Below are 15,730 nucleotides of genomic sequence, written 5' to 3'. Positions count from 1 at the left end.
GAAAAATTAAATATTAGTAGTACTAAGAGCAGTCATTATATAGAAAACTAATTAATGGTTGGAAGTTGCTAAATATTCCCAAATGACAATGCAAGTAAAGTGCCACTATTACATATTAGACCTTTAGTTTTAGCAAAAAATTGTTAGTGTCTGAGCAAGGTCAATTAATACAAAAACTAAGTTCCCAAGTCTCAGAAAAACATAATTTTTATGATGAAATTCTAAAAAGATTAAAAACGGTAAATAGAATTTTATAAACTGTAACATTCAATCATACTTAAATTAGATAATATTCTAAGTTCAAAGAAATTTAATGTTAATAAATTTTAAGAGGGATATTTAAAAATTATATTTATTCATTTGGTTTCTGAATTGTTGAAAATAGATAAGAATTAGTTACTTTAAAATTCATATTTCTCTGATTTTGAAAAAAAAGTTACACAATATAAATGTTTCATGTAAATGTTAGGTGTGTGTTAAGTGAATGTTATGTTAATTTTAATGAATGTGCTTGGTCTTTACTATATTCTAGGTGTGGTATATATCTTATTCATTATTAAAAGAAATCCTGGAACCAACTTTTGGGTTGTCAATCAAATGCTAACCAAAATGTCAACTAATTCATTAAAAAATGAGAACCCTTTTGAAAACAGAAACATGATTTTTTATTTGTAAATTATGGAATTAAATTTTATTTTATGCTTTATAAACAAAAGAAATATCCACTATTTCTTTTGTTATAAACTTTGTGTATGCTCTAGAAATTTCTTTCTTTACAACCTTGGGTCCCTTTTATATTAAAAAAAGCTGACAACACAGTTGTAGGACTTTACCAGAACGTGACAGGAAAGTCCTACAACTGTGGGTCATTTCTGATGCATGGTTTACTCACACATACACAAACAACTTAATTTAAAGTATTTATCATTTTGTTTAAATATAATATTTATTGGTTTATTTAGTTCAGTGATTCTAATTAATGCGTATGCACTTAACGTATTTAATTTGCGCAGGTCTAGCGGTACTAGTGGCAATGATCAGCATTAACTAAAGTAATGTAATTTTACAACTTACATAGAATAAATTGTTGTGCGTGTACAGTTGGCAGCTGGTGTAGCTGCGAGACTTAACACATCAGGTACTGAGTCAAACAAATGATCAAGTTTGAGATCCAGCCAAACCGAGTTACTTTTTTACACTTTAAATATTAATCCTACCACTTACTGTGATGTCACAACATAGCAGATGACTACAACAGCATTTTTTTGGGTGGCTGTTCAATTTTTTTTTGCAAATATCGTTATCTTAATTGTTAAAAAGTGATTATAAGAAAAATATGACCTTAATTAGGCAAAACCTCAAGATACTGAGAATGACTTTGCTCTACAGCCTCACCCACTTGACCTTTCACGTTGAAAATTTGATGGCATCAGTGTCCCGTATATAGAAGTAATCTGACCAAGTTTGGTCTAAATCGGTCTAATTGTTCTGGAGATATAACGTGATAGGCCAACACTGAGCATACATGCAAACATTAACATGTGTAAAATTTCAATCTTTTTTTGCGTGCCTTGATCTCAAAACATCAAGATCCAGTGAAAACCGCACATGTCCAAATTGGATTGATTACAATACTTTCCCTTCTAGTGCTATAGCGCTATCTAGATGGGAAAGTAAAAATAACAGAAGCCTGCAGGTTGATGACCAAGCACTCAGCTAATATTATTGTTTTTAAATGTACTTATTACTATTCTTTAAAAATATTATATTAATCCGGATCAACCCAAGTACAAAATTAATAAAATAAAATAGGATGACATCTACCTAAATCAAAATAGAAATAAAAGAAAAATTTTTTTTTATATTCAAAATTTTAAATTGTTAATTAAAATTACAAGTAAAAATTAAAATTAATAATAAAAATAATATAGAAATCCATGTAGACTAGCTAGCCAAGTTATGTGATCCAAATTAACTATGTGACTTTGTATGGTATGCATGGTATTTTGTCCTTTTCAGTGTAATATATAACTAATTTTTTTTAATTGTTAACAGTTTTCAAATAGGTTTATTATTTTTTTTTTTGTCTTATAGTGTAAGTTACCATTTAATTTATCTCCGTTTGTTCGTAGATTTAAAAATTTTCTTCTCAGATAAAAACTGCAAAGCAAGTGTTACGATTTTGCTGTTTAAAAAATGGATGTGTATAATAATCTCATTATAAGAAATCATTTTATTATTATTTGTTTTTTAAATAAATATTACAAATATTTGCTTTTTAAATAAATATTACAAATATTTGCTTTTTAAATAAATATTACAAATATTTGTTTAAAAAACAAATATTTGAATTAAGTATTTTGGTTATTTTAGCTGCAACTGGTCCATCTGCAGGGGGTGGAGCAGCAGCAGCAGTAGGAGCAGCAGCAGTTGGAGGAGGAGTAACTATTCAGCAAGCAGCTAGGGCATCTTCCACTCCTCCAGCAACTCCTACACTTGAAGTGGCTGGTACTAGTGCAATCGATGATGCTCCCCCACCAGGTAAGGTTTTTAACTAAACTTAATTTGATTTGTTTACATTTATTAAAATTTTCCTTTCTTTTTAATGTGATGTCGTTAATTTATCCAGAATTATTTTCTACGTTTTCTTAATTGTTTAATCATTATGTAAATAAGTTAAACATTATCTGAAAATAAGTTTAAAAAGTTTCAAAGCTTGTGAATCGTTGAAATGATGATTTAACAATGCTGTGTTGGTACGATTTTAATCAACAAACTGTGTTGTTTTAATGTTAGTTAAATATAGTTAGCATCTTAATTAGTAACATGCATCACAATTTTTGAGCGGTTTAGTCTCAGTGAGTAGTATATAAAATTATTAAATTTCATATGAACCTTAGTAATACTTAAACTGAAGCTCAGCAGATGCAATGGTGCAGCAAAGTAAACATTTAACTGTAGTGAAATTTACTTCATATACGAAGTTTAATGCTAATTTCAATTAGCAGTTCTTATATGTCTACTGCTACATTATATGTTTTATCAGGATGTGCTTCAATTGATCTGAAGACTTTCTAAAAATTAGCAGGAATTTCCTGTTACAATCATTAAGTTGTAATGTAATAATTAGTAGGGCTGTAGAATGAATGATTATGATGGAGATGTTGCAGGTAAGGTTGAACACTACTGTTGATAGTAGGTTTAAAAATTACCTCGTTCATGTATTTATCGGAAATTATTTAAAAGATGTTAAAAGGATGTTAGATTTAAAAGGTATTAATTCAAAAGGTGGTTAAAGTCGACATGGTGATAGAAATTTCAATCACCATGTAATTATATACACTATGTAATTATGAGGTAATTATAATAGACAAAAAGTTTTTTGATTCTGTTGCTGCGAATACAATTTATAAATTCCATTGATACCACCACACTTGTTCTTATTACTGAATTAATTTCAGGTATCTGGTTGTGTCCAAGGTTTATTTTAATCAACCTGAATTGCTTAAATTGCCTGGAAAAATATTTTAAAACAAAAAAGATGACTAAGTTACTGCCAGTTGATTTTATTTATGTTTGTGCGTAAGCTGGAACTATCCTTTATAATTGCATTTTTCTCTTTTGTTTTATAAATAGATGATAAATTAATGTGAAATGTTCACTAGGAGTTTATATCTTACATGTTTATGACTAAACGTAAGACATAGAAGAAGAAATATAAGACATAGAAGACAAGAATACAGACGTAGAAGTACAAGACATGCTTTATTTACATGCCTTGTACTAGAATATTAGAACTTATCCTTCACACTTAACTATTGTCTTTATTTATATATACTGTGTTTTTCTATAATAATCCTTGCCTAAATCAAGAAACTACAAACTTGCAGTTTTGTTTATATTTTGCTTATAATGCATTTGTGTATAGGTGCTATGGTTGTTCCACTTTTGGCACGAATGCTGCAAGGTCAATCTAATGGTGTATTTGCTATGATGATGAGAGGACAACAAGCATTTATGCAAGGTTTAACAGAAAAGATGTCTAATTTGGGAGCTATTGATTCGGAAGCATCTATTATTGAGTTCATAGATGGATTGGTGTTGTTCTATCACTTAGCAGCTCATAAACAACTAGCCAAGGTAAGGTAAAATTTGAGTAGCATATAAAAGATTGCTATTTTTATGTGACTTCATCCAAATTTCTTGGTTAAGCAGATAATCAGTTACCATCATTTGATTCTGTTTTTATATAATTTCTTAACATTATTATTTTCATATACTCTTGTTGACATTTTCACTCACCTTCTCTAAACTGGTTACAATCTGCCTCAATTCTGTCATTGAACCAATTATTGACTTCCTTTATGATCTCATTTGTCATTCTTTTTTTTTTCTTTTTTCTCAACATTTCTTAGTAATTTTGTTTTCATTGTGGCGTATTCCATTCTCTTTTCTTCCCATGGTAATGCTTCTGCTCACTTTGTCAGAATTTTTAAAAATACTTTTAAATACCATTCCTTGGGATTTTATTGAGCTTAGGATGAGGAAAAATAAACTTCAATTGCCTAATAGTTTATTTTTGGGAAAGGAAAAGGATTCTTCAATTAAGGAAAAATGTTGATCAGTATAACGCATTGACCACATTGTATTGTTGACCACATTGTCATTGTTCACCATGTAGAACACAATTGTAGATCTTTAAAATATCAGTTCAATTTCTGTAGAAATTTATTTCTACCAATGGCTGTCTTGTGCATCCTAAAAAGCTTTGGAAGTTTTATTTAAGTAATATGTTGGTTTTGTTTTAATTAATGTGTAATCTTTTCTTGTTATGTATGAGGTACAGTTTAAAAGTAAGGGCTGATGAGTTATAAATAACAATTGGAAACTGTGATTGGTTAGCTCATGTGCAGTTGCATCAAGTATATACAATACACAGAAATAAATCAAAGCAATAAAATCATATTTATAGCTAAACAGAACATATAAATCAAATATATTCGCCTACCTATCTCTTATACAGTGAAGTCACAGTCACCATAATAACAGCCTCACAACATCAGAATAATCAAAACACATATAATCCTCATCAAAAATACATCAAATATTAATACAAATATACATAAGTAAAAAGATACACCTAAGGGAAAACCTCATATAGCAGAAGCATACCATACATAATTACGTCAAATCTCATTAACCATACAATGATGACACCCGATCCACACAGAGATATTTGTGCATGACACATCTTGTTGTGGCCGCCATTAGGCATGAAGATGAAGTGCTCCCGCCCTCATCACACCTAGGAAACCCCTGTATTTTTGGGATTCCCCTTTGTATTCAGACGTGGGCCTGTTCGCCTATGTATCCTCTGGTGCCATGCTCTGTTTTGAGCCTCCTCATATGTGTTTAATTTCCGCATTATAGACTTGACATACTCTTCTTCCTCCTTCCACTGCGCTTAATTCTGTATGAGTATTATGAGTATTTTCTCTGTCTCCTCAGGGCAGAACATGTGTGCGATGTTTAGCCTTCTGAGCATCTCGTTTCTCTTGTCAGTAAATCTCCGACACCCAAAAAACACATGATGGGGGTCTCGTCTTCATTACATTAGGTGCAGGTGACTGCGTGATCAAGCCCAAACCTGTGCAAGTACATCCCAACCTAGGTGTAGGGTGTAACTTAGGTGGGTGTAGGGGAAGACACCCACCTAGTGATGTTCTGGTTGCCACACCCCCCTGTTCATTGCCCTGTTGGGCTTAATGGGAGTCGTCTATCGCCCTCGTGACTTTTTGCATCTCATAGTAATAACCTGGCCTCGTTGGGATGCCACTGATGTAAATGCCTCTGTAGACATTTGCATCAGTGATTTAATAACTAAGCTTATTGCCTTTGCTGTAGGCCTCGTCCAGACATCTTGATCGTCTCCCTCTGAACTATCTAACGAAGCTCGCGGAAGCGCGAACCCTGCACCTAATTCTACTTTTATGAGCCAATTTGGTGAATGTCTCATAATTTGAGGTAAAATAAACACAACATACCACCAAACATGTTGATCACAACAACAAAATTTAGTCCTAGTTCCCTTCGTGAAACTCAGCTTTCACTTTAATAAACCCCTGACTTAGGTTAAATTATGGACTCCGGTCTGGGCCACTAGGGACAGGCGGACAGACCTCCTACTCCCACTCGGCCCCATTGCAGAGTCCCGCGTGACATTCACCACAATAAACTATCGTCGAGATGCAGCTACCCCTCACGGCTGCATGATATCCCATGCCCTTCGGCAGTGTAGCCGCACCTTGCTGACAGTGTCGTTTGCTTGTTCTAATATGCTCTCGTCAAAACGCCGCTACGCCTCATGGCTGCATGGCATCCCATGCCCATCGGTAGTGCAGTTGCCGTTCCACTGACAGCTTTACAATTATTGACACCTCTTATCTGACTAACCGTGGCTCGCTGCCAAAGCGTCTACCTTCGGCCAATCAACTGTCCAGGCGAACCCTAGCCACCCAGGTTCCTACTCTACTAAATTCCTTCAGCCGTCCTGCGCAGGGTGAGGAAGCAAAGGAAGCCAGTGAAAATTACCCAGTCTCTGCGAGTCCTCCAGTTGACCCACAGATCAAAGAAGAGAAGAACTCTCTCAAGATCTCTAACAACTCTGGTACGCTCAGCTTTTACCTTGGACGTACATACAGGACATGGTCCACCATGTCATCGACCCTACAGTTCGGACACAAGCCGGAGTCAACTTAAACCTTGCCAAACTATCCCTGAAAGCACCATGTCCTGAAAGAAATTGAGTAATATGCCGATTGCGGGAAACCCAGCTAATCACTCGCATAGTGGTTTTCTCCGCACTGAAATCCATCTTATGCTGAATACTTCACAACCTTAGTACCTTATATGCTTGTGTCACTCTGAGCTCTATCTCGGCATGTGAATTGCCCTCGACCAGTAGCAACCCATTGTCGGCATAAGCCACGATGTGACAATGTGCGGGCATCCGCAATCGCATGAGAGTTGAACTCAACAACCCCAACAAGTGGACCTAAAACACTGCCCTGTGGACAACCTTTAGACAGGGTCTTTCCTACGTATGAACTGCTGTCACAAAGTACAACAGTTCTGTTGCTGAAGTAGCTCGAGAGAGTTCTAATCTCATTTAGCGTACAACCATGCTGCTGCAGTTGAAACAGGGCTGAGGGCCACCACAAGTTGTTAAATGCCCCGGATATGTCCAAAAAGACGAGTACATACTTGCACTTGCTGGCTGAAGCCAAATCCATTACCCTAAGAAGCATGTCCTCTGTGCCCTTACCAGGGTGGAAACCATACTGGTCGACCATCAGCATATGGTTAGAAGTTAACCTACTGTTAATGCAGAGGTACAAGACCTTCTCAAAAACCTTACATTCTACAGGCAAGAGCATCTATCAGAGGACGTTAAGAGGTACTTGCAGTGTGATCCTTTTCGCCACCTTTGAAGAGCAGTTTCAACACACCACGTTTCCAGCACACTGGGAAATGCCCAGCAAAAAGCAACCTATTGAAAACCCTAGTCAATGGATGAACAATGACAGGCAATGTGTGAACAAGGAGCTCCATCATGATACCGTCATATCTGGGGGTTTATTCCTATCTAGGCTGTAATTTACTTGACAGACTTCTGCCTCAGTAATTTCTGAAGATATAATTTCAGAAAGAAAACCTGCAACTTCCCTTTGGAGACGTTGATGATATGAGGTCTCACCAATCTTGGTATCATCTGGAAGTAGATCGTCCATCAGATGAGTGAGGACACGATCTTTATCTATAACAACACAATCCTGGGTCGAGAGAGTCGACAGAAGAATGTCTTTTTTCCGCTTCTGATGAAGAACTCGATAGACAACACCCCATGGGTCCTTATTCCCCTGCTCTTGTACAAAAGAGCACCAGGAATCATGTTTAGAAGACCTAATTGTGCGAAAATACTCAGTCCCTCTTCTGACTATAATCCGCTATCAACACTGCACGCCGATCAGGATCATCTGCACGCTGTGTGGCCCTCCTGAGTCAGCCCACAGTTCGCTTCATCACAGTCAATTCCCGAGTCCACCATCCAGCAACTCTCTCTCGACCAGTACTTCTTGGGATAGAGTGTTCAGCGGCTTCTATTACCGCAGAAGAGAAATTCTCTGCCAGGTCATCTAATGGGACCTCGTCCAGACTTCGAGTGAATACTCGCGCCTGGCCGCAAGAATGTTAGGAAACTTTGGCTAATCCACCCGCCTGTGCAGGAATTGTCCCTGCTGAACAGGAATGTCCACCCTAAAGGCATTGCGCAACCCACCCACCCAATCAAAAACTATTAGCTGGTAATCGCTTTTGCAATCATCGACTACTGACCAATTCAGAATCCTACCAGATATATCCTTACCAATTGTAACATCAATGTTGGAACCATGGAAGGCCCTCTGCAAACTGACTGCACCGGCGAAAGTAGTCAATTCGCTGGCTACATTGAAAACATTGAACTGATGCTGTGCAATGAAATCTTTGATTAATTCACCGCCATCGTCCATGATCCCACTTGCCAAAGAAACGATTTGGTGTTCGCATCAACTGATGTAAGAATAGGATGACCCACTACCAGCCTTACAATTCTATCCCATCTTACCAAATGCTGTTCAGTGGGATCTCTGTACTGAAAGTACAAACTAACAATGACCAAACCATTCACGGCAAGCTTAACAACGACGTGATGTATGTCAAAGCCTGCCATACCTGTGCAGGTACATCCCAACCCCATAGAGAAGCACCCGCCTAGTGATGTTCTGGTTGCCACACCACTCCCCCTGTTCCTTGCCCTGTTGGACTTTAACGGGAGTCTGTGCAGGTACAATCTGAAACCTCCATGACCCGTCAGGAACTGTGTCACTTCAATCCCAGCGAACCATGTCTCCTATTACACCAGTTTTTAACCTTAGCCACCAGCCAATAGTTCCATCTTCCCTTCGTGAACTGGTCCCAAGTTCCTGCCATACATTCATCATCTTCTTTAGGATTTCTTGTTTCTTCTTTTCTACTGCAGACATTGATCGAAGTTCCAAGTGTCTGGAGCGCTGTGTGATTTCTAGGTCTATAGGCTAGGACCTATAGGCCAGACTTAGATTTCTAAATCCGGCTAGGACCTCCACTGCATCCCGGGAAACCGTCCTGTAGACCGATACTATCCAAAGGCAGCACCGCCTGTGCATGGACTCTAGTTTGCCTCTATATTTGGCGTATTTTATTGCACCTGACCACAGCTGGACACCGTACAGAAGAGTAGAATATACTACTCTAGTCAGCAGTCTTCTTCTCTGCAACGATGGTCTCGCTTTGTTCGGCAGTATTTGAGCGATCAGTCTCCTCGTTTTCTCGGCTTTTACGCAGGCCTGGAGTGTATGAGCTCCAAACCTAAGTCTAGAGTCCACCCATACACCCAGGTATCTAATCACTGGTTGTGATGTTATCTTCTTTCCATCCAGGATTACCCTCAGTGTAGGTCTTCGTTTGGCAGCAGTGACCATGAACAGCTCCATATTTTCTGGCACCAGGACAAGTTCGGCTCCAGCCATGCAGTCCTTGATCTTCTCATATGACAGTCGCACTTTGTTGGCAGTATCCCTCTGTGTGTCTACCTTGACACAAGCATAAGGTCATCAGCATAGCCAAGGTCACTGTGGGTGGGAGGGCAACACTGAAGACACCATTGTAAGCAGCCGTCCATAGCGTCAATCTCAGGACCGACCCTTGCAGCATACCTCTGTCGATTATTCTGCCCTGCATTCTGCAAATTAGCCTGTGATCCGTGAGATAGGATCTCACCATCTGGCTCCCGTAATGATCTTATTATTGCTGAGTACAGGACAGTGTTAAACATGTTCCTAACATCCAGGGAGGCAAGAATGTAGATCTTTCTACCTCTTTCTCTCAGCAGCTCTCCAGCCATCTGGCAGACTTCCGTGACTGTGTCAAGGGCGGATCTACCCCTATGGAAACCGAACTGATTTGCAGAGAGTCCTCCCTGTGTCTCCAGTGCCGCTGTGATCCTTACTTGAAGAAACATTCTCTCAAGTACCTTAGCCAGCGCATCGATCATGGCTAGTGGTCGATACGACAAGGTGAGAGCCGGATTCTTACCAGGCTTTGGCACTAATAATAGTCTGTCATTTCCAGATTTTTGGAAAGATCCCCTCCCTCAAGCATGTGGTATAAGTTTTGAGGAAAGCCTCTGGTGCAGCCTGACTACCTTGAGAGTAGCCTGCAGCTACCTTGACCACCATGTTCAGCAGCAGGTCCAGGAGCCTTTGCTGATAGTGTTCTAGCTATCGCCTCATGGAGTTGCTCACTGATAAAAGACAGGGGGGGACCTTGGGGTTTGGCCCGGTCACATCCTCTGCAGGCACAGTGACTGACATTCTAGGCTATTGTAAACTATGAACACAATGGGTACTGAAAATGTTGACAAATGTTCACAAAGATCACAGAATGACATCTGAAACTACTTTTCTTGACCACTTTAACCACGAGTGAGACAAAGTTTTCCCCACATCTTCACTGGTGACAAAACGTGGCTTTCATATGTCTGTTGAGACAAAACAACAATTCATGGAGTGGTGTCATTCTGGTTCACCTAATCTGAAAAAATTTCAAACAAGCACATTCTCGAAGGAAAATCATGGCAACTGTATTCTGGGACCTAGAGAGTGGTGAGCTTTGATTGATTTATAGAACCTGGAAAATCAATCACATCCACAAGTCTACTGTGAAATACTTTCTAAACTGCGTTATGTCATTTAAGACCGATGACGAATAATGCTGAACTCAGGAATTGTTTTTCTTCATGATTTCGAATATCCACATACAGCTAGCTGTATGCACAGCAGAAACAATTTAGAAATTCAGATGGGAAATTTTTGATTATCCTGTTACAGCCCTGAACTTGCACCCAGTGACTACCATCTCTTCCTACACCTAAAAAACTGGCTTTTTTCACAATTTAAAAAGTGTTTAGAACGAAATGGTGATTATGTAAAAAAATAAAAGTAAATATGTAAGTATTTGAAACAGTTAATAAATTTTTCTTTTTTTCAACTGTTCTCATTTTATTACTGATCAGCCCTTACTTTTGAACCATGCCTCATATCTAATCAGATTTTAATTGATTATTCATTAATAATAAATATATTATGATCCCTAATATTGTATATGAGTTGTCAATCTAAGGTTGACTACTGTCTCCAGTTTATCTCACCAAGCATACATATTAAATTAATCTTAGAATAAACATATATGAGCTTATGTTTTTGCAGATACAATTTTTAGTCATTCCATCAGTAATTATAAACTACTGTAGTATCTCACTACTGATTGCTGTTTAAAATTATTATTTTCTAGTACAAAATTACAGTAAAACTCAATATTGAACGTGGCTCAGGAACAACAATCTGTTTGTTATTTAGAGACGTCTGCTATTGAGAAAATTTTGAATACAATATTATGTTTGGTTATTATAAAAAACTGTCTTGCATGTTTATTTCCTATAAATGAAAATTAAAAAAAAATTGGTTGCTAATTAAAACGACTGTGTAAAGAATCAAGTTTTTTAATTATTTTTCTGAAAAGTGTTCTATGTTTATACTTGAATAAAAAAATTAAATGCTGTACTACTGTAATCGACCAATAAAATAAGAGAATAAGATTACTGTATTATACTAAAATTAATAAAAAACAATGTATGCTACAAAAATATTAATCAAACTCATGCACAAAAAATGATATAAAAATCAAATACAGATATGTACAATTTATTTGTACATAGAAGGTTTAAAATAGCTATCTATTTGAGTTTGAACTAAGTCCTAGTACATTTTTTTCAATAAGCCAGTCCTTTTTGGAAGTCAGTCCTTTTTGTAAGAAATATTGATTTAATTTTTTAACCTCTTCTCTGTCACTTATTTATTCATGATTGTAAGTCTGGGTTCATCGTCATTAAGTCATTGTCATTTGTTTTGGAAGTTGTCAAGTCTAAGCATCAATAAGATAATGTATATCAGTTGCTACATTCTCTGTGTTGTCAATATTTGAGTAATCTTCGTAGTTTCCAAATGGTTTAATAAGTTCTTGTCATTCACTCTCACAGAATTTTCATTTGCATCAGTAAGATTTTCAATGTTGGAATTGAAGTTAGTTTATGGAGGTTTAATACTGGCTTTTACAAAACAATTTCTCACTGTTGTAACCTGGTTTAATGCCATTTGAATCCATAAAACCGCATCCATCATGGTGCAGCAAAGCTAATGAATTTAGAAAGCTAATCAGCATCCATAACTTCATTCATTGTTGATAGTAATTGCTATAACATCTTTTTTCTGACTGAATTTTAAAGTTCTGAAAGATTTCCTGATCTAGTGATTGACATACTCTAATATTATATGGGGGAAGAAATATCAATTTTACATTTTCTAAGTTAATGTTGGGTTAGATTTTGCATTGTCTAAGAATTGTATAACTTTCCTTTTTTTTTCTTCCCATCGTATGATCAAAACTTTACAACCAGTCTATCCTTATGTCCCTAATCATTTAAGATTTTTTATTTGAATACCATTCAATTTCTAATGAATTTATATATACACCCTTAAAACATTGTGGTTTTGGAGCTTTGCCGATTATTAAAGGTTTTTCAAATTCACCAGACATATTCACAGCCAATATAACAGTCAGTTTTTCTTTTGATTTCTTTCCTGTGTACATCTTTCCTCTTTCAAACAAATTATTTTACTGGACAAAGCTTGGAAAAAAGAACCCGTCTCATCACAATTAGAAATGTTTCTTTCATTATAAATGCATATTTCATATAACTTTTCCTTTCATTCTAACACAAATTCTTAGCTACAGCCCCAGCTTAACTATAAACGTTTTTAAATCAAGTGTTATGTCTAATTCAGAATTTATCTAACCGACCCCCTGGTGCTTTAAACTCATCATAACTGAGTCTCTAGAACTTTGTTATATGAAAAAAACCTAGAAGTTGGTAAAGAACTCAGTTATGATGCGTTGAAAGCATCAGGGGCTCAGTTAGATAAATTCTGAATTAGACATAATGTTTCATTTGAAAATGTTAGTGGTGAAGCTGCGGCTGTAGATGAGAATTTGGTGTTAAGAGTAGAAGGGAAAGTTAAATGAAATATGTGCGAGTTATAATGAAAGAAACAGTTTTAATTATGATGAGACTGGCACTTTTTTATGGGATTTGTCCAGTAAAACATTGTGTTTTAAAGAGGAAAAATGTTCCCAAAGGAAGTAGCACGAGCCTTGCAAAGCACAAGTCAAAAATTGTCAACTGTTAGGCCTGGCATTTTAGGAAATGGACATTTGCTTAACTGATTGTTATTTTCAGTCCATGACTTTAGGATATCAAGTTTGGTGTTTAAGATAGTGCCTATCTGAATTTTCCACATCAGAACATTTTGCCATATCAAGTACACTTTGTCGTAGCCATTTATTACAGCTACTTTTTCTTTTAATGTCAGGCGGTTATGTTTTTGAGACTTTTTAAATTGCAGTAACATTGGTTGTAATGATTTTTATAAAATACACAAAATTGAATATATAGTAAATGTTGTAAAAAAAGCACTAAAATAAAAAATACAGTACTACACCGTAACAAAAATATTACTTGTGTTCAATGTACAGTATTCACTTCCACAGCAACTAATGACGAATCACACTGGATGATGAATTGATTGAAATTGTAACATCAGCGTCTAGGTGGGAAGTGATGCAATTCTCAACATTAACAAATTAGTCACTGAGTATAAAATAAAAAAAAATTACAATTTTTATTCCTGCTGTCTGTTTTTCAGAACTGATTAAACAATTTTTATAGGTAAATTCATTGCTCACATCCATTATTTAAGGTTCGTTATTGAGAAATATTTTATCCATTAATACAACTATAAAACTGCCGAGGAATCTAAAAGTCCAGTATTAAGAGGAGTTCATTATTGGGAAGTGCCCGTCAAGGGAGTTTTCACTGTGTTATCTTTTCTTCTTAGATATACTTTTAAAACTTTCAAGTTAATTTGACAGAATTTTTCTTGTATAATTTGCTGTTGTACAAATGATGTAAGGGATGTTGTGAAATAAACCCTCTTTTTGTTACTTTCTAATTGAACTTAATCTTGGAAGGAAGAGAGGTTTGTTGCTGCTAATTCATATTCTGATCTTTTAACATGCTCATTTTGGTTATGCATTTTGAAGGCCCATCCAACAAACTTTCCCTGCATCTGGACCTCTTGAAAGGATCTCGTACCGTGTTTTTATATGCTTCTGTAAGTAGAATTTGTGTTTTTAGCTGTACCTGTGACTTTTGATTAACTGGCTTCAGAATAAATGTATCTATCACATAGTGCTTGCCATTTGCAAATCATCTGTTCCTATCATTTTCAGTAGTTCTTAAATTTGACATCAGAAATTGGAATACTCTAAGGTAAGCTATGCTGTATTTTTTCTATACTTTAAGTTTACATATTAATATTAGTAATTTTATTATTAAAATTCAGTAAAATATGTGGAACATAAAAAAGTATGTAATTACAGTACTTATTAATGAATTTAGTTTGCTGAAGATTTCAATAACATTAATGTTGAAGGTGTTAAATGCTTATAAAAAGGAACTAAAAGGTAAAAAATATTGTTTATAGTTTTGTTCATATGTGTTACTATAATATTTTTTATTTCACTTTTCCAGAAACAGTTGCTGAATTCTGGTGTCAGGAAATCAAAGAGGAGATAAATTTTGTTAATTTGGTGATTTATTTGTTTTACTTTGTCTTTTTATAAAGTGCTACTTAACAATTATGGTACAAGGAAATAATGTTGGATGAATTTCCTTAACCTTATCTAAGAATAGAATCTTGATTTTTGGTGTAGCAGTTCAATTATGCTATCAGTCACATCACTGAAGTGGTCATTTTAATTTACTTTGTAAATATATGTAGTCGTGCTTCTTTCTGTAATTTTGTTCTTCTTTTACTCCTATCCACAAATACAATTTAAGTAATCCTACAGTTCTGTAGAATTCACAGAATATAGGGTTTGACCTAGGCTAATTACTAATAACATGCCTACAGGTAACAAGTCAAAAGGAATAAGATTATATCCATACAATATATAACATTAAAAATAAATATAATAATGCATCTGTAAAATGTAAGGAATGTGAGTTATTCTATACACTTATTGTACAATACTGATTAGTTTTCTACAAGTGATTGTCAGTACTAAGAAATGTTCAATTACTGCTTGATTTTATAATATTTAAGATTTTCTGTTGTCTATTGGATAAATTTTAAATTATATGAATTCTACTATTTGCTGAATCCATTCATCATATTTCAATCTTATTTGTTCAATTATAATATTACAGTTTTTTATTATGTATATTTTTTAAAGAGATTGTGTTTTTAATTTATTGTTGTTTATTTTTAATATGTCTATGACTTGTAAATTTTAAACATTTATGTTTGTTGCATTTTCTGTGATCTGCGTAATTTGATGTTTGCTATATTTTAAATCTTTTTTTAATTGTTCTACTTGACATGTTTGTTTATATATAGAGCAAGCTAACATATATCTTTTAACAATTTAATAAGGAAATAAAAATTTTCTAATTTTTATGAAACTTATTCTAGCA

General features: G+C 35.3%; 1 protein-coding gene across 3 annotated transcripts in view; it reads left to right on the top strand.

Annotated features, from left to right (window-relative positions):
- LOC142321729 (E3 ubiquitin-protein ligase RNF123-like) overlaps positions 1–15,730 on the top strand; it is a 127,231-nt gene that overhangs the window by 66,032 nt on the left and 45,469 nt on the right. For all 3 annotated transcript variants that reach the window (XM_075360051.1, XM_075360050.1, XM_075360049.1), the window contains exons 13-14: positions 2,374–2,541; positions 3,929–4,140. In XM_075360051.1, coding sequence (XP_075216166.1) covers positions 2,374–2,541; positions 3,929–4,140 — 380 coding nt within the window. The remainder of the gene's footprint in view (positions 1–2,373; positions 2,542–3,928; positions 4,141–15,730) is intronic.

The sequence above is a fragment of the Lycorma delicatula genome, chromosome 3 (genome assembly GCF_047948215.1).
Source record: "Lycorma delicatula isolate Av1 chromosome 3, ASM4794821v1, whole genome shotgun sequence".
NCBI classification, from domain to species: domain Eukaryota; kingdom Metazoa; phylum Arthropoda; class Insecta; order Hemiptera; family Fulgoridae; genus Lycorma; species Lycorma delicatula.
This window is presented reverse-complemented; position numbering and strand designations above follow the sequence as displayed.